General features: G+C 41.5%; 1 protein-coding gene across 6 annotated transcripts in view; it reads left to right on the top strand.

Moving 5' to 3' along the window:
* The window catches only part of pdlim5b (PDZ and LIM domain 5b), a 78,651-nt gene that overhangs the window by 35,573 nt on the left and 21,938 nt on the right, over positions 1-21,140 (top strand). For 4 of the 6 annotated variants that reach the window (XM_080420443.1, XM_080420444.1, XM_080420445.1 and 1 more), the window contains exons 4-5: positions 17,664-17,697; positions 18,339-18,898. In XM_080420443.1, the coding sequence (XP_080276569.1) occupies positions 17,664-17,697; positions 18,339-18,898 (594 nt within the window). Of the gene's footprint in view, positions 1-17,663; positions 17,698-18,338; positions 18,899-20,498; positions 20,522-21,140 lie in introns of all 6 variants that reach the window. The other 2 variants (XM_080420447.1, XM_080420448.1) reach the window with 1 other exon arrangement.

Genomic DNA, 21,140 nt, shown 5'->3' on the forward strand with positions numbered 1-21,140 from the left:
TTAATATATTGGGTGGATTCATCGCTGCAAATTGTTTTGTCTTGCACAGTATTTATTTTGCCATTTGTTTATGTTGTCATTTGCTCTATAATTGTACACTGTGGCTGTCTGTGGACCTGACATGTGATACCACTGGGTCCATTATATATTTCCTCATATTATCAACATTTAATATATGAAGAAATAGATGAATAGAGCTAGGGTTTTGTTTAGGGTTGCAACAGTTAATCAATTTAACCAATTATACAAAATGATCAATAATTGATCATTTAAAGGTAGGGTAAGTGATATGTTTTGGTTAAAACAAAAGTTTTTTTTGTTAAAAGTTTAAAGCATTATATTGTGATAGTAATCATTGCTATAGAGTGTTTGTTCAGTAGCAGAGGTCTCTGCGGCTCTCCAGCTCTTTAATAAACATAAAATACATTTTCAGGTGGGTGGTCAATCTTCAGCCAATCAGGAGAAAGTACCTATTTATCAACTTCAATTTTATAGTGTTCCAGTTCCAATTTTGTCAGCTTATTTCTTTGTGTCATCACTTCCAATTTCACTTGTTTAATCTGTATCCTGTGTGTGTTCTCTCTCCTAATTGGATAAAATTGGTAACCTGGCCTGAAAATGTATTTTCTGTTTAATCCAGAGCTGGAGAGACATGGAGACTTTAACACTTATTTTAAAAAAAAAAGATCACTTACCCTACCTTTTATAAAAGAATCAATTAATAATCAAACCCTACTTTGAGGATGACATTATAGGCGAAAAGTAGTGAAAATATCAGATCTACAAGCTCATAATGCGTTGCATTGTATTGCGGTGCAACAGTCAATCAAACTAATCAATTTAATCTATTATGAAAAATAATCGATAATCTAATAAAATAGTTTTTGAGCATGTTATAGTCAAAAATAAATTAAAAAATAGTGAAGATAGCCAATCTACAAGCTCAGCTTGTTGGCTATCGTCACTATTTTTGCAAGACAAAGTATAAAATAATGCTTAAGTGGTTAATTGATTTCTTGATATATAAAATATATATACTGTACATTTATATTTAGAAAAACAGCTCTTCTTGATTATTCGATTCATTAAAAGTAGATCAATAGAATAGTCGCTAAGAAGATAATTGATTAGGTAGTGCTGTCGCCTCACTGCTAGAAGGTCCTGGGTTTGATTCCCGCCGGGGACGCTGTGGGCGCTGGGGGGCGTGTTCTCTCCTCTGCGTCATAAGTGCCCATACTCTTGGAGTGGAGTTTGCATGTTCTCCCCGTGTCCCCTAGGGTAGGACCCTCACAAAAAAACATGTAGTAATCCTGGTCTCTATACTGCCTCGCCCTGGTCAGTCGGGGCGCCTGATGGAGGGGAAAGGAACTGGTAGGAATAACGTGTTCCTTCCACGCGCTACGTCCTACCGGGGAAAATCCCCCCTGTCAGGTGATAAGAAGCAGCTTGCTAACTCCTCATGCATTGAAGAAAGCGGAGGGAGAGTGGCGCCCAGGATTACAAGCTTAGGCAATTGGCACTGGGTGAAAAAATGGGTTACAAAAATCATGTGATAAAACAAATCAAAATAAAGAAGATAATTGATAGTTGTGGTCCTAGTTCAAACATTTACTGTAGAGACTAGAGTGGCAAGATGTTACAAGCCAGAGCAGATGATCATGCTGTCATGACAGAGGCTCTCTCTTGAGTGTGGGATGACTGATATATCCTGTGTGCATTAATTAGGTGTGCAGTTACACCCAGCTTATCGTCAAATTGGTTTGGATTCAGTCCAGAGTGTGACTGCCTTAAGCTTTTTCCTGTTCTACCCCGGATTTGAACCCGGTTTCCTGCGCAAGTGCCGACAATTTTTACAATTGAGCTAATAGAGCCCATCATCAGATCAAAATTTGTGTCAGGTCTTGTGTCTTGGTGAGACATGACCTTTGACACGATCTTAAATGTCTCAATAGAAGAGCAGGGAGACAAAACACAACCACCCCAATTGTAGTTATATTATATTGTTATATTGTATTATTAACATACTCTACCATACAAAATTACTTATTTTTTATTTTATTCATTTAAAAAAAGTTACATAGTGCCGCTTTAAATCAGCCATCACCCTCACCACAGAGTTGAATCTGTGGAAACCATCAAGTCCTGGCCCGATTTCCGCAACTACTGTGCTTGATACACACACTAAAATCCTCAGTGGTAGTTTATCCCTGAGACTACAAAGAAATGACATAGTATGGGTGCATCTTTGCACCATCAGAGTTAAACTACTACTACTACTACTACTACTGAGGCTTTTGCTGTGTATTGAAGCAAGACGGAAGACCTCAGTATTTTGGGGTCCCTAAGTGCTACTTGAGCCTGATTACACGTATTACTACAGCAACCCACTGTGAATATTACAGCTACATGTATATTGGTCCAGATGGAGGATTGATGTGGTCCATATACTGTATTTCATTCAGCAACAACTGGCTTTAACTGAACCTCTGTGACGAAAAGCTCTCAAAGACGCAATCCGGAACTTTTTTGTGTGAATAAAAGACCTGGTTTTGAATCTCGGGAAGGACATAAATCTTACGGATTGCGGTTTTAAAGACCTCTGTGCAGTCATACAAGTTTAAAATCAAAGAGACTAAAAATAGAACCGAGGGATCGGTTATGCTTATATTATTTCATCCCATCACAGAGAGACTTCACTTGGCAGATTTCAAGGCCTGTGACCGTCAGTGATGCATAAAGATGCTTCCTAACCCACTGGCTCTCAACGTGGGATCTGGGATCCCCAGGGGTCCTTGAGGGGGTTCCCTGGCTAAATGATTGATAGTTAGGAACCATGCACTCCAAGTGGACATTTACAGGTTTGGAAATCAGAGTGTACTAATGGAATCAAATGGACAGTTGTAGATTGGAGTCCCTGAAATAAAAAATTATATCAAATGGGGGTCCGTGGCCTAATGCTTATCAAACTGGGGATCCTTGAAATTAAAAAGGTACAGAATCACTGCCATTACAGATGCACACATAACCAGCTAACCAATCTGGGAACCCATTCTGCAAAAAAGAAAATAAGAAAAAAATGATTTATCTACCAGTTATCAAGCGACGTACTCCTTACCTCATCTCTCAACGCGTTCCTCAAAGGGTATTTCATTCTGGAGTGGGGAATTCACCAAGCATTGTATGATGGTGCTTTTTGTTTATAGAAAAGATCCATCTCTATTTTCTTTAGCTAAGCTTAAAAGAGCGACCTGAAGCTCAAGTGTCACACATGACAGATGGAGGGGAACACCTAACGCTTCCCACGCCGCTAAACCTGTTGACGGAAAAGCACAGTGCTTTAGTTCGCCATGTCTTTTCATGCCATCACCACATCGCAAGATGAAGGAGCCTTTCTACTTTAATAGTGGGGAAATAGCCCTAAAATAGCCCCTTCTCACAGCTGTATGTAATCTAGCAAGTGTAATGAAAGCACAATGAAACATCAAACATTCAGACTATGTGAGACACGATGCATATAAACTACAACTAAAACCTCTAACTAGATATCCATTCTCCATATATATTCTTTATATTCATTACATTTATTTATTTATTTATTTATGTATTTATTTTATTATTTTGTATGTATTTGGCTACTGTATTATTTGTGTTTTGAAAGGCTGCAACTGTGAAAAAGAGAGAAAAAGCCAACAAAATATTATGTGACAAAAAAACATTAAAACCTCAGATGTATGAATGCACATGCGATTTCATCATCTAAATCCATAATCTAGTGGAATAAACGCGTAATAAACGTGAAAACTGTAACCATGTTTTTTCCTAAGACTATAATCGTACCATTCAAATCTATAATAGTTGCATCCCTATATCATACTGTAACTGATTAATCCAATTTTAAAAAATGTAACATTCTCGCAAGGAAATAAACACTTCTCTTCCAGGTCTTATGCTCAGGCAGTATTTTGGAACCTGCTTAGTGTTTACCTGTAGGCAGCCCACAAATGTGCAATTTGGACCCATAATGTCACATTGCAAAGCACATGAAACCTCAAGTTTGAGTCATTTGTGTTTGATGCCGTTTCATGTTACTTGGTCACCCAAACAGACTACATTCTTATACTGTAGGATATTGTTTTCCTAAAGCGTCTGGGCACAACATGCTTCTCCATTACCAAAATGTGTACTTCTCGTCATTCGGCAATGTGAAAATAATGCTTTGACTCCATCCAACCATCTCACCACATTTGATTCCTGGCAGTATTTTATTCAAGGAAATTTCCATGGACAACAGGCAGTAGAATTTGGGTTAAGATTAATAAAGCCACGATATAGACCAATAGTAATTAGATTGTCAAGAAGCTGTTACTAGACCATGTTTCAATTAGACAATAATGCATTTAACATCACGTCACAAGACGTCACAGCGCAATGCAATGCGCTTGTAGATCAGCTATTTTGGGGCGAAGAGATTTGGTGTAGAGGGGAAAAAGGAACGGACAAAGTCTAGAGCCCTGGGTGACCCTGCTCTTCTTAAATATTCCTTATTCAACAAAGCAGAAATAAAAAACAGATTATTAGATTAAAAATCAGTATTAATAATACTGTGTCAATATTTACTTTATTATTACTGACTTTTATGTTAACTTTTATTTCAAGATTGTAAGTACAATGCTTCATCTCTCCCTCAGCAGGAAGGAGCTCCATCTGTCTCTCTCTATGTATGGACATGATTTGTGACTTTGATGCTGACTGATAAGTCTAAGTGTCATGATAACATTCCAAGAGCGCCTTAGGGGTTGACTAATGTGACTCCAGTTTGGTCACATGATGTCACACTGTCATGTTTTATTCCCCAGACAGGAAAGTAATTCGGGGTCACTGGTGTTGATCTGTTGAAGTTATTGTAGAGTGCCCGGGTGAAGGAAAACATGTTTTCACTCAGACCGGAAAGGCACTATGGATTTGAAAGTGCTCCCTTTATCCTGTTGTTGCGCCATAGATCATAACAGATCTGATGAGATGATAGTGTTTCAATGAGGTAAGAACAGTTATCCGTCCTGCGAATGAGGGAGAAAACAGCCTGTCTTCATTTCTGCCAAAATCCTAGCCACCAAGAGATGTTTAACTCATGTCTGCATGCTCATAGGAATAGCATGCCTCGCGGAGCAAGAGATGAAAGTACTTTGAATTGTAGCCTGCGTTGTGAGGAAATCTCAGCGTGCAGAAAGACCACAAACTTTTATATTCCATCAGGCTCAGTCGGCTAGAACTAGCCTTTTGTGGTTCCTGGTCAGCCACACTGCGCTGCTTAGACTCTTCCCCACACATGTATAAATGCAACAGCACACGCTAACATAGAACGCTCAGTGAACAAGCTAGCATGTGAACTCGCCCCATAGCTGCTTTGATGAGCAGACTACAAGGTACGGTAATTGGTAGAGTCCACCAAGTCCACCGATTGCTGATGTTTTGACCGATATTTTGTCAAATAGTGACAGTTGACAGTGACAGTTTCTAATTGATTTGCAAAACATAGAATTGATAAAAGTTTCTGTTAGAGAACCTTTAACTTATACGCAAAAGAAATAAAATAAATAAAAACACAAATGCCTTTTCGATATTTGAACATAAGTATATATACACTGTATATTAAACTTCAATATACGTACAAAAAGAACATTCTACAATGAATTAGCAATCAAGTACATATAAAATACACATAAACTGAACCACTTAAGCCCTGTTCAATTTTCTTTTTTACGTCTACGAGCACAAATGCAATATATATATATATATATAATTTGCCAATAATGACTTGCACAAAATAGGAACATGAGGTTTAAAGTAGTTAAAATTGGGACACACGCTACATACAGTAATTGCTGATACTGACATCATCACAAAAGTCAAATAATACTGAATATATCGGCCAGACCGATCTATCCGTCGAGAACTGGGTGTGTGAGAACGTCTTGGCTCACAATGTTGTCCTGTCTCTGGAGTGAGTGAAGCTTCATAAAAGAGTGATTCCATTTACTGTTAGAGTGATGGAAAGCTCAGTTCCACATGTACTGTAGTATGTAGCAGTCAGCCAGTCATAATGTGCTCCTCAGAGGGCAAGATTGCATTTGAAATTTTGAAAGTTCCTCTCTCTAACCCACTCATACCATTCAAAGGCATTCATACTATGTGTGTGCGAGTTGTCCTCTCTCAGTTTCATTGTGTCCCTCACAGTGATTAGTCTATATTCATTTTATGTGTATATATGTAGGAAGAGAGAGAGAGAGAAAGAGAGAGAGGTGTAAATATTAGTAGATATTATAACAAGCGGTAGGCTACAGCAGATTTTCTTCCCAAAATCAACATGTCAGCTGGTTATTTTCTGCTCTAATATTATGGGACATTTTTCCCTTAGTACTGAACATTGAGTTTTGCCAGGAGGTTGCGGGGAGCTGCCTGAGGAAAGTATGATAATTGATGTTTATTTATTGTCATTCAAATATGCAACACAGTGCAGTCAAACACCATGCCTCCAAGGTTGTGGCTGACTGCACCTGGTTCCAAAACCTCAGAGATAAAACAGCCCAGGACAGCTCACTCCAAGAAACAACCATACACACAGTGAAATCCTCAGTCTCATTTTAACCATATGAACCCTCGCGTCACAATACGTGGATATTCTACAAAAGTAGCAGCTCGAAATAGCAGAACATCCCCATCAGAGCTTGTAGGTCTAGATTTTAAATGTACAATTTCAATTATCTCTTATCACTCTTATCCAGAGTGACTTACAAAAGCGAGATAAGAGTAAGCCGAGTAAGCATTAAACACTATAGTCACATAAGTAGAGTGCAGAGAGAACGACAAAGAAACTAGGATACCAGGTAAACCAAATAAAATCTAGCATCTGTTGAAACATGCTAAATCCAAATAACATTCTTTGTGGTCAAACATTTATTGAAAAAAGGTGACAAGAAGGTATACAAGGAGAGGGGTGGAGTCTAGGTTGGGTGTAAGTGGTGAAGTGGTTAACAAATGGACCTTTAAGGTCCATTTGGTTACACTTTGGTTACTACTGATCCTTCCAGCTCACTCAGCGTAAGAAAGAATAAGAACATTTGTGTGCGTGTGTGCGTGTTGGGCTGGAAACTCTAAAGCTTCAAGGTGTGATTACAGCAACGTTTTTGAAGCTCTTGAAAGCGGTTCAACATGTAACCCTTGTGTTTCTCTGTCAGTTCTAATCCCACTCTGATCCCAGGCTTGTCAGAATGGCCTTTTCCCTTGGTCTCCCTCTCCCATCAACGCGAAACCCAGAGAGACAACACAGAGTTGAGTTCCTTGAGAGACACAAAGTGGAAATGACACGTGACATTATTTCAGAAAGTTTTCAAAAAGCCCCAGTGCTTTCTTCCTTCCTTTTGTAAAGCCCGGTTCATACTTTGTCGCACAACAGTGTCACGTCTGACAGAAGGACAGACAGATGGATGGACCGACGGATGGACGGATACATAGACAAATAGACAGACAAAGACAGGACGGACGCAGAGATACATAGAGACAAATAGACAGACATGACATTGATCCCCGCAAGGGAAATTCACTTTTGATAGCAGCACCACAGTCAGCATGAAATACAGGGAAGATACAGATGAGAGTAGAGAGATACAGCTTCAGATTCAAGAATAACAACATGGGGAAATAAGAAAACCCACACCTCTTCTTCTTTCCCTCTCTAAGTTGACCAAAAACCGGAAAACACACAGAGCCAAATTTATGATGTAGACTTTCTTCAATATGCGAGACGCCCGCTAAGCCCACATTGACATACCACATGTCACCCCCCCCGGGGTGACCTCCTACATAGTATAGTATGGCAGAAGGCAGTTGTTTACATAAAGGTCAGTCAGCTGCATATTTTCGAGCTACCAGGCAGCTCTGAAGCTGCAGAGCTGCACACACACAGATGGCCACTGTTCACCCAGCGAAACTCAAACTGTATACACAGCAAAATCCTCAGTCATAATTTAACTCGGCGTGTACAAAATGTAACCAAATGGACCCTTTTGGTTACATGCTCGGGAGTTACAAAACGGATGAATTAGCACTGAGGATTTTGCTTTGTAGAGCGAATGGGGTGAAGCCCAAGTGGATCAATTAACACTGAGGAGTTTACTGTGTAGCACACAGGGGGTGAAGCCGAGGTCACCACCCTAATGCAACCCAGAGAAGTTCCCTACTGGCTTCCTGGACCAGATGTGGTGTGGAGGGGAACAGAGAAAAGGGTGGTGGTTGTTCGGTCCACTGGCTTGGATCCACGCTCAAATGATAACTGATTCACTCGGGTTTATGTCTGCACTCCACTCGCTGCATGTGATCCCATACCAGATGCAATATCAAGTGAATCTAGTCATCTAGTCATTCTTGAGGGGCACTGCTTGACTTGTATGTCATTCTCTTTGACTCCAGTGGCCATTAACCACTTAAATCCCATATAATTCGTTGACTGGGGTCCCCCAGGGTCTATCATTGACCCCCCCCACCCCCCCAACCAAATATCAACCAAAATATGTGCATGAGCAGTAAGAAATGACCCAATGTCAAACTATATGACCAAATGATTTGATTCCAAGGGAAACTTCGCTAATTGTTCTGATGTTGTGGGGAGATCAATAAATATGTGTAAAAAATAATACCCTATTTCACCCGTTAACGTGAAACCACATTTGACATCATCGTTTCGCAGAAGTTAAACATTTTTTGTCGAGAAATACACAGAAGATGTAGGGTATTTTTTACCACAATATGTTCCCACCAGAACAATGGGAAAAGTTTCCCTTTAACGTCATAGAAATTGTATTCAGTCTGGAATAAGTATCTATTATTATTATTAGGCGATCAGGAGCAACAATGCAGGATGTTGAATCACTGGGAACCTGGGGCCTGTGTCTTGACCATACAAAGAAGATGTGGTAGTCCCTGAGAAGTTGGAATTTGTCTTTCTGAATTTGGCAAATTGCAGATAAGGCTTATTCCAATGAAATCTTGTCCAAGGAGAGGCGACACGCTGTAGGGACTGGAGGACGACAGATAGAGGGGAGAGAGAGAGAGAGAGAGAGAGATTTAGTATGGTATGAATTATCCTGTCCTCTGGGTTTATGACTTCTTGGCCTGGCGTCATTCACAGGGAATAGATGATGCTGTATTGTCTGGGAGAGACATTATGAAACATCTGCTGTAATGAATTCCTGTTTAGTTGTTGCATTATGGAGCCATAACAGTGTTGAGTGCATCTTGGGTGAGAAAGCAAGTTCCTGGGATGACAACCAAGCAAGCTTATAAAAAAGGCCATAAAAATCCAAGTATGTAACGGGGATTTCAGTTACTTGAAGTGACCACGCAATCACACACAGTATTTATTAAAACTCTTAATTAATTTATGAATTTGTAACTCTGAGATTTGAATTAACCCTCAGGATTTTGCAGTGTGTACAGCACGAGGCATGTCTTGTGTTTCCGACTATGAATGAATGCCCTCAGTCCTTATAGACCTGTGATGCATGTGATGCATGTGTGTGTGTGTGTGTGTGTGCGTGTGCTGAAATGGTGAAACACAGGCACGCACAGATATACAGGCACGCACGGCCACACACACACACACACACACACACACACACACACACACACACACACACACACACACACACACACACACACGTACGTGCATGCATTGTGTAAGCCACGTCTCCAGGAGACTGACAATAGCAACAGGCCGCCCAGTTATATATTTACAAGCCTTCCCTAAATAGCACTCACGTCTTCTCCATAGTTACCACTATTACAGGTTTAAAGCTCTGTCTCCCTTCACCCAACTGGTATCAGTTTTACAATGTCTTTCTGCAGCTACACAGTGAAATCCTCAGTGATAGTTATCTGTTTGTAACTCTGAGAGTTACAAACTGTTGGTTACATTTGTATACTCTCAGAGTTGAATTAACGCTGAGGATTTTACTGTGTATGATCTACCCCTCCCCAAACCTTTTCCCATATGGTTCCCAATTCCCTGTTGTCTCCCTTCCCTCGCAGTGAAATGTCACCGTTTGTGTTGATTGATAAGCCAGTGTATTAAATTCCCAGCGTGCTAGAAAGTTGCTCATTCCCAGGGCATGCCTGATTTATACTTGGTTCCATGCTGTGTTGTGCATCGAAAATAGCTCATCTACAAGCTCATAACATGCTGCAACGCGGTGTATTGTGAGCTTGTAGTTGCAGATTCGTTGTGCGACACTGGCATGCAGCTTAGGGAGCAGGACACTGTGACATCTGGAGTGTTAAAGCGTGCAGGTCCATTTGTACACAGAATGAAATATCTCTCCTAATTTTGCAGTGGGGGTAAGAGCTAAAACATGGAGAGATTGTGCCCCGGGCACAAGCTGTGAGTTTTGTCACTAGGCTGCCTGGTTAACTGTAGATTGTCTTAGCAGGAAAAAGCTGTTTTCCACATCCATGTAATCCATCTCTCTGCGTGTAATCGCAGCATGGTTTTCTTGTAGCGATATGCCAAGTCCTGTGAGGACGGAGAGCTTAATATCCACACTTCCCCTGGCATGCATGTTGTTTAGATAACAAACACACTTTTGAGAAAGTATTAAATTCAAATCAGGGGGTACATGAGTGATCGTCTTGAACCGCATTTATTTTAACAACTGCTTACTGTTCTACAATACTTAATACTTATATGGTGATATAATACAGACAGCACTAGAAAGCCATCTGATAAAACGTTACTTAAATATTATTGAAATGAGCCAACTGTTGAAAGAGTAGTGTTAGAAATGTCATTTTTTTGTTGTTGATACATTGGTAATTGTGGTATCAACTGGCTGTGTGTGTGTGTGTGTGTGTGTGTGTGTGTGTGTGTGTGTGTGTGTGTGTGCGCGTGTGTGCGCGTGCGTGTGCGTTGAGAGAGCAGGGGCTTCTGTTAGCAGCCTCTTGATCACTCAGTCAGTTGCCATGTGCCAGACTGTTGCTCTTGGCTCTCCGATGCAGACAGCCAGGGTGGAAATGCGTCTGTCTACGTTGCCTTCAGGCCTTTTCCTCCAGTCAGCCTCCTCATACTGGAACTGCGTGTGTGATGGAGAGAGAGAGAGCGCACATATTCGTGTGCATGCATCTCTCTCTCCTTTTCTCTGCAACTGATGAATACCACTCTCTGCAGGTTATTTTATGGACCACCAATTGTCAGAAAACTCTTGCAATTAAGCTAATCCTACCTTTTATTTACATCCTGCTCTTTGCAATACAATAGTGGTAGGGGATATTGTGTCAGGGAAAAGGACTATTTACTTGTCCCCGGGAGAGGGGAAATTACTTTTATGCGTTCACCCAGCTGAAGGCTGCTCACATGGCTCAGTTGAGTGTGCATGGGGAGCTGTTATAGGGGTTAAGGGTCTTGCTCAGAGACACTTCGACTGGGCGAGCCGAGGGTCGAACTGGCAACCTTACGATTCCTCAGCTACGGCTACATTTATTAGCAGTAACAGTTTTATGGAACTGGGTCTGCAAATAGAGTGAAACACTGGGACTTGCTTGTTACTGTTTTAGCATTATTAACTTTTGCCATAATATTATTATATCAGCATCTGTAATCTAATTGAGCAAAGCATCCTGATTGGATTAGATGGAGGTCACTGAGGTGTGTCCTTGGTCTGAGCAGTGTCCCTGGGAGTGGATCTGTACCCGACACAGGCTCAAAGAGTTCTCTATGTTCCTAAAAGCCTGATTTATTATATACTAGCTAGTGTTGTGCGCCAATAATAGCCGATCTACAAGTTCACAATGCATTGTGGTGCGACGTGTTGTGAGCTTGTAGATGTGCTATTTTCATATAAATGAAACATTTATACCACCAGATATGACAGAGAAATAAACAGCCTGTGTCTGAAAAGCCTGTCATTATGGGTTCTGTGGATGAGCTGCCAAAATGTCATAACGCGCCTCATATTTCTTAGGTGCCTGCCATATCCATGTGAATCATTGCTTCCTTTTTTACCCAAAGCCTAAAAAGGAAAATATTGTGATGAAGATTATATGGAAAAACATCTTCTGATCTCTATAATTCAATAGTTCCTAACTTCTATATTAGATTACGCCCATTTATTCTACTCCCAACATCTCCATGCAGGGTCTGTGGCTGTCAGTTTAGGAATGCTCCTTATTAGGTGCCTGTTTTGTACAAAAGGTTACATTAATTGAGACAACGTAGAAACATAAACATTTAAGCAGCTTGTGCCTCTGGTTTCTATGGCAATCAATCCTTTTGAGCACCTGGCTCCAATCAGGCCTCTTGCACAACAAATGGACTGTCTAATAAATGATGACGATGGAGATACAACTAAACATTTCACTCTAAACACAAATAGTGCTAAATAGCACTAAAAGTGGTTCTTTTTTTTGGCTGCTATACAGAACCTATAGTAAAGGTGCTAAATAACACCTTTGTCAATTGGTGCTACAGAATTTAGAACCATTTGAGGTACCTAAACTAAGTTGAAGAATCAATAGAGAATTTACAGTATAAAGAAGTCTTCACAGGTTCTGAGTATAGCAGCGCTGCTACAGTATGTAAAAACAACTGAAGATCACCATTGTTTTGCGTGTTCTCATGGATAACTTTTTTTCTGCTATATTATTTGTAATCGCATTTTATTTGGAAGAAGGAGCTAGAGCTGAGGTAAAATGTGGTACCTATCCTACCTAGGAGGCTGTGTGTCATCATTGGGGTCGGGACGGAGCAGCTACTGATTTGTAGCTTGCAAAGCAGCAGAAACACACATGGCCTCATGGCCTGTAACTATCAGATGACAGTGTGTAGAGATATGCGGGCCCATTTCATGCACTGTATACCTCACAATCCCCTGCCCCACCCACAGCTGTCTATCTCAGTACAAGCATGTACGCAGCACGTGAGTTGGCTAAGACAGACACACACACACACACATACACTTGCCTGCACAGTGCACACACTTTAAGGCTGGAAGATATGACTTCGCTCACTATCACAATTATTTCAAACGTTTACGATTGTGTTTTTGAAAAATAGTGAAAATAAATAGCCAATCTACAAGCTTGTGAGCTTGTAGATCGGCTATTTTTGCTATTTTTGCACACCGCCATTGTACAATGAAGTAAAATACAGTGCTGAAGTTTTTAATCAGACTAATCTATTTGTGTCGATTGAGAAAACCTTCTCAATTATTCCCTAGTACCCACACACGCATGTACGTAGGACATGAGTTGGCTAATACAGTACATTGACACACATACTCACGCCTGCGTAGTGCGCACGCACGCATGCACGCACACGCCCGCTCTTATACAGTACGCGCACACACACAAACACACACACGCGCATATACACACATACAGCACGTAGCGTTGGGTGTCAGAGCTGATCAGCAGGAGGCCTGGCTGGCTTGAAAGAGGACAGGATAGCAGTGATGGGGGGCTGAGCAGAGCAGAGCAGATGTTCACACAGGACCACCCTGACTCACTTCACTGTTTGTTCAGTTTGCTCTGAGAACAGACAGACAGAGTCACGATCCCACCCAGCTGCCCCCTCTGGCCCGCTGATGGCAGATATACTGTGGCTTATTATAGACTGGCTCTTGTTTTTAATGGAAAGTGCCGGTTTGATCCCGTAGCCTGTCCTTTCGCTGTTTTCCTAGGCCATAGAGCATGTTGTCTTTTTCTTCATGTAAGTTCCATAATAACGCTATTAAAGTACATGTACACTGGAAAATAAGGTTACACGTGCCATGATGTACTGTAAATGGGAAAGATTACCCACAAGCGTGGGCACGTTTTTAAAATGACATCAGCATCTGGTAGCAGCCAGGGTGGGGCTCCATGATCACTGAGTGTAAGGCTGTTGTACAGTAAAATCCTCATTATTCATTTAACTCTGAGAGACTACATTTAGTACACTCTCACATTTATAAATGGATCAATTAACACAGAGTATTTGAGCGTGTAGTTGCTCAGCCAGTAAGCCACAAAGGAAAAGCGTGAGATAGCTGGCTGGTCTTCCTAATATGGCAAAGGGGAGGGAGGATGCCAGAGGACTTGCCCAAGTCCGAGGAGTATGTTGAAGAAGGAGAGGTCACTGTCACGTTCTAAGCAAGTTCTAACAAGTTCTAAGCACTGGAAGGCAAACTGAAGCTGGAAGTTTTTAGTTATAAAAATATATTTATATTAGCTTATTTAGTTTTAAAATACAAGATGTACATGACCACAAACAGAACAGACACAAAACAAAACAGAACAAAACATAACATAAGAGAGACAAAGAACAACCAATATACACCAAGACAAACCTTCCCACCCACTCACCCTCAACCACCCACCCCTGGGCCCTGAAGCCGGAAGTTTGATGGAATTCATTCATTGTCATTAATGAGGGCCATACTTTTTTTTATAATTTAGTCAAAATAATCTGTTCAGGAAATGTACTGTGCGCTTTAGATACCTCAATAAAATTACATACTGTAGTGTGCACATAAAAAAAAACAAGAGCTTACAAAGTGTGTGATATACAGTATCTCCTGAACCAATTATTTGACAAAGATCACAATAACTCAAAGATCGTATTTATACATATACAAGCTTGTCCACTTGGCTCTCATTGACTTCAATGCATTCCATCAAACATCCAGCTCCAATTTTCCTCCCAGTGCATAGAACAGGTTCTCTGTGACCTCTCCTTGTTTAGTACTTCTTGCCCCAGACCAGGAACAATCTTATTGAGTCACTGAGTTCTTTCTATTAAAAAAAAGAAGAAAAATAATTGATGCTTTGTCGCCTGTCATAGCCGAAGAGGATACAGTTGTTTATGCAGAGCTGCACTGTTCCCTTGATAGGAAATGTGTTTTTTTGCCTGATGCTACACAGTAGAATCTGCGTAGCAATTTAACTCAAGAGTGTCTCAAACATGGAGACCACGTTAAACTAGATTTGAAGGCCTTGTTGCGGCTTAAAAATCTTGAATATTTTTCTGGAATATTCTTCCTTGATTACTGGCAAGGTGCACAAGAAATGTTGTGTGGATCAGTCCAGTGATGTACAAGACTAGCCGCAGAAAGACAGACCCTCTTCTAGACGGTTCACCCCCTAGAGAGAGAGAGAAAGAGAGCCTGTCTGTCTGTCTCTCTGTCTGTCTGACTCACAGATTGGTGGACTGTTTGAGGGTGACCTGCATAAGAGAGGAAGATGCAGTGTTTTGGGAGGAGGGGTTAGTGGGCTGCTCTCTGTCACACAGGGATGCATCTGGGGACAGACAAACACACCACCTCCCTCTCATGGAGGTGATAAAACTGTAACATCTGTTTTGATCATGAGTATAAATCTGAGGTTTTACACACTATTACACACCAGTTTACGCACGCACGCACACACACACACACACACACACACACACACACACACACACACACTCCTGAGAGGATGAAAGCATAGTCTAAATCCTCTGTGATCAATAAAAGAACACACGTACGTATGCGTGCACACACACACACACACACACACACACACACACACACACACACACACACACACACACACACACACACACACACACACACACACACACACATATAAACATACATGCACAAACAACATGCATTCATACACATACTGTACATACCGTAGTACTGTATATAGATACACTAACATGCGTATGCACGCACAGTCGCATGCTCACACACATGTATCCCCCACAACACGCAAGATAGAAGAAAGCTAGGAAGGAAGATTGGATAAATAGGAATCTGTGTTGTTTGTCAATTGTATTGCAGTACTGTACTGCCATTAGGCCAAGGTACTAGTGAAAATGGTATTATTCGTAATATGTTTATTTTACATTTTTTATTTATTCATTTAACTCTTTGGTTCTTGGCATGACTAATCAACAGTGTGAAGGCAACATTAACTTTATCGCAGTCATTTATTAAGTTATATCTTAACATGAATTGAAGTTTGATGAATAGTAAAAGTCAGCCTACTGTATCTGAAGTGTTGACTTTGCGTTTTTCCTTGCTTGGATTCAAAACAATTTATCCATATGTATGCTATAATCATTTAGCTATGCCTTGTAGATTTGATTATTTTCCCTTGCAGCTCCCTGTTCATCCCACAGTTTTCTCAAATTCTCAATTTGAAAACCTTTGAAACCATGACCAGGGATACAAAAACATTAACCGTGCCTCAAGAGATACAGTAGAACCATTTTCCTTGAAATAAAAAATGATTGTTTCCCCCAAAGGGTGTATATTTATTTTTCCTCATATGGATGTAAACTGAACAAGCAGCACCCGGGCCGGTAGCTAGTGCTGCCTGCCTGCATTCTGGCCGATTGTCGTGGAAAGAAGCTTTATGCTCATTTTACAAGTCAACATCACAAAATTAGATCTCAGGAGAGGCAAGAATATTGATATTCCAGAGCTCACTGACATCTCTTTGAAATCTAAGAGAGAGTGAGTGGATGATTGAGAGGAATTAGGATCCAGTGTAAATTGAGCCGACATTAGGGAAACATACCAGAGTAATAGAGCATAATCTGTTTTCCCACATGTGTCTACCACCATACTGTATGCCTGGCTGACTCTGTGGCATTGAGCTCCCAGCCAGATACATACAGATAATCTGTTAGAGCCAGAGTTTAGTCGTGGGTTCTTGCAATGGCAGCTCGGCAGTACACTGTATGAATGTTCTTTTTTTTATGCTTTGCTTTGGCTTTCCACACCTGCCTCTCTGCCCCCACTCCCAGACTGCCTGCCTGTCTCTCTCAGATGTTTGTCCAGGTAGTGCAATATGCTGTCAGTCCGTCCAGCGAGGCATGACTAATGGTGTCTTATATACCGCACAGCAGCTCCCCGTTATACCTGCAAGGCCCATTTAGTTTCACTGTATGCTGAAAGGACTTAAGGGGAGAAGTAAGACGAGGCCCTAGGGCGCGTGCTTCTCAAAACGTGTGCCGAGGTATACACTGGTGTGCCTTGGGATTTTTTGACAACCACAGATTTGTTTATAGCAATATACAACAGATACATAGACCTTTATTGATCTTATGTGAGGGAAACTATACAAAACGTATTTATATCAGTACTTTGTGCGCACTCATTTCCTAATACAGACGCAAATTCTATTCTCCCCCCAAAAATATATTTGATATATTTGGTAAATATACCACTTTCATTCTGGCGTCATATATATGTATCATATATTTTTGTTTGTTTGTTTGTTTCACAAATGTATAAATAAAGTGAAAATAGCATACAATGTCTACAAGCTCACAATATTTTATTAATGTTACTGCCTACTACGGTACACATTCCAATAACACATCCAGCATAATACCGGTAAGCAATGTAAGGTTAGCTAGACGGATTAACATCTCTGTTACGGTGGAGATATGTTGATATTTCTGTTTGTATCAATGCTGGAGTCATATTTGCAGTGATGAAAACTATTTAATTTGAAGTTTTATCATGAACATGGCTGGAAAGCCTATTTCGACCAATCAAAATGCTTGTCCGGAACTACTGTATGCATTGTGATATGGTGTATTGAAGCATGCAATGATTTTTATAATTCTCCCTCTGTCTTCACAGAGCTTCCAGTGTCCCCAAAGATGCAGCCCCCAAGGTACGGTATGAGCACACACACACAAAATAATAATGGATATTGAATATTGTATACTGTAGTGTAGGTAACAGTTACTGTATAGTTAGCGCCAAGTAAATCTGCTCACTGAGCCCTTCTGAGATGATGTCAGAACACTTTTTGGTATTGCATGCTAAAACTGGAACTGGATTGAGCACATATTTTTGCACCGCTCCATTAGTTGACTGGCACGTGTGTGACATTCATACAACAAAGGCATGACGTGATGCTCCATTTGTTCTAATTATCCACTACAACCCTGGCGTCCATATTCATTACAGGCACACGTTTTCAAAGATTTTCAAAAATGTTTCTAAAGTAACTGGTCCCCCAGGGGTCCCCTCCTTTTCCCCCTCTACACCAAACCGCAATGCGTCACAATGTGACGCGTTGTGAGCTTGTAGAGCCGCTATTTTCGCGGAATGTTCGCCTATTTTCGTCAAACTTATTTTTTAGAATATCTTTCCCAGAATATGGACCCTAGGGCTTAAGTGGTTTTTACGCAACACTGTGGCATGATGGTTTGGGGCATTTTGCCTGCATGAGTTCACTGTGGGATTTGCTGTGTGTGTGTGTGTGTGTGTGTGCGTGCAAATTGTGTTTCCCCCCACATTTGTGTATAGGACGAACCTCAGGAGATCATTAAGCCCGTTCCCATCACCCACCCTGCACCGAGCACCACATACACCAGACCCTCTCCCCAGCCCAGCGCCGCCTACAACAAGACAGCCCGCCCTTTTGGCGGGGTGCGCGGTGTCGGTAGTAGCCCCGCTTCCTCCATGACTGCCCCCAAAGTGGCCTCCATCCCCTCTGCAACATCTGCTTTCACGCCGGCCGCCCCCTCTCAGCCACCGCAGCCCCCGTTCCCCCTGAAGTCGAGATCTCCGGCCCCCCCCCCGACCGCGGCCAACTCCGTTCCCATCAGGCCCGGCAGCTCTGGCCGCTCTGCCTTCACCTCCCCTTCTGCCTCTTCCTCCTCGTCTAACTCCTCCTCTCCGGCCAGAGTGACAGCTCCCCCCTCCTCCTCCTCCTCCTCCTCCTCCTCTTCCGTTCCCACTGTCCCACAGCCCTCGGTCTATAACACACCTATCAACCTCTACTCCAATCTCAATGCCTGTGAGGTGGCGGTCGGTCAGAGGCGGGGTCTGTTGGAAAGCCAGGGGCAGGCAGAGCAGTTCAATGGGTAAGTGCCATCCATCAAACAGGGAAACCCCTCCTATACATGTGCTTGCATTTGGCCTCTTTTTTTCACTCAAAGAAGGATATCTCAACCATACCTGCTGTAATAGACTCTTTCGCCCCGTTCCTTTCTTCCCTGAGTTATTGGATTAGTTTTCACTTCATTGATCCCCAGGGGGGTAAAAGCGTTACAGTAGCCAACATGATACAAAAGATCCATTAGGGGCATTAAGATAGAAGCTTACATACTGTAGTAGAAGGATCTACTTATTCAGAGAATCGCTGTGCATTCTTCTGTACGTACAGTACATTCCCTGCTTCTGCTACCTTGCAATGCAGACTACCTGGGAGAGAGAAGATACAGCATATTGCAGAAAATAAATTCTTCCGTTCCAACAGACAGCTCCCCCATTGCCTCATGGCTTACTGTATTTCAACCCCAAAAGATGTCTCTCATTTAAAAAGCTAACACAGACACAGGCCAGAACCCCCCAACTCTTCACACAGCTACATAAAGAGGAAAAAGCCAAGGCGTGCTGCACATCTTGTCCCAATCTGCTGTAGGGAAGTTGGAAGGAGAACAGAGGGCAAGCAACATGCAAACTGTTGCTACTGCCTGCCTCCCTCTAATTGACAGTGGGGTTAATAGTCTTGCCAAACACCCAGTCTGTGTGTAATGCTGCACTACTTGTGTGTGACACTTGGTTCTAATTAGTCCATAGTCCTGGCAGCTCTATGCTTGTAGCGACCAGCAGCAGAGTTAATTTGCAGTGCGCCGGGCTAGGCTTTGTTGGAGCAATGTTTGTTTTGACTGGATGGGTTTGGAAGGCTGGGCTGGGCTGGCCTCAAGAGAGATGTGTCACTTGATTTTACTTTCTGTTATCTGATCATGCCCAGGAAAAGCAAGTAAAGTTCATTGGCTTAAGTGACCCGATTTTCGCAGTGGCCTGCTGTAACTCGATAATTCTTCAATAAGTGTAGAAGTTACCTCTCTCCATGCGGTGGACATAAATGTTATAACTCTTAAAATAGTGTGCTACTAGGAATGTTCTCTGAATCTCTTAATCTGGACTTGGCTTGGCTTGCTAGAGTAATTGTCAACATATCGAGATAAGCAACAAAAACAACCGAATTGATGAAAAACGTTCTGCAGCACGTACAGTATCAGTGGCTGATGGACATTGACATTAATGTTCAAGGATAATACATTATCCATCATAAAGGGTCAATCATTTCATAAACATTATTATTATTATTATCCAGTGCTATAATTCATTAAGTCTTTAAGGAGCTACAGTATTTTTCCACTCTTGATTTATATTTGATTAGCTATTTTCCGCACATGACATCTGCGCGCAATAAATCTTAAATCTTGCCCAGCAACTCTGAGCTGTCTTGTCAGTGCACCAAAGTAAGTATTCATGTTTGTTCATGACTGTGCATGTGTGTGCGTTGCATCTGAGGGTTTTGACCTGCATTCTTTCTTTTGACCTGCACATCCTCTCAGAAGGGTCTTTTTGGTTTTAGGGCTGTTACCTTTCTATTTCTGCTTTCTACTTGCCTTGCTTCATCCTTTTTCAATTTCCCTTTTTTTCCTACTTTAGGATGGGGAAGAGGCAGAGACCAAGTTAGTGATGACACTTACTGTACTGTACAGTCGTCTACACTATGTCTGCTACTGCTGTAGATGTGTACAGTGTGGCATGTGATTACTGAGCTCTCACCCTTTTACAGTTAATAATTACAGTAGGCATGCTGTCACCTCACCCCCTGAATCTCACATTCATACTGATCTACTTACTCAACAGTCAAATAATCCCTGAATCCATTTACAGTAAATAACCAACTAGAAGGCTGAAAGCAAAGGTAAACGTTGGTAGAGGTTTGGATTGTGTACTGTAGTTACATTGCCATGATGTAACCCCAAATATTGGTGAGATATCTTCAATAGTGGCTCAAAATATTCTCCCCATTCACTTACATTGCATGGTGGCATCCGGATCCAGAGTTTCTTCCTATTTCAAATAGTCATTTTGAAATTGTATTGATTGGCAGAATCCAACTTTGTTTGCGTTCATTTCTGTGCTAAAAGAGTGACTTTGAGACCTGTTTCTTCATGCAATGTAAGTCAATGAGAATATATTGAATTGAACAGAGAAATTATTGAAGATGCCTCGCACATATTTGGAGTTACATCATGGCGAGTTACATCATGGCAAGTTAACTACACAATCCAATCTACAAGC

This window comes from Gymnoscopelus braueri (genome assembly GCF_963280865.1).
Source record: "Gymnoscopelus braueri genome assembly, chromosome: 22".
NCBI lineage: Eukaryota > Metazoa > Chordata > Actinopteri > Myctophiformes > Myctophidae > Gymnoscopelus > Gymnoscopelus braueri.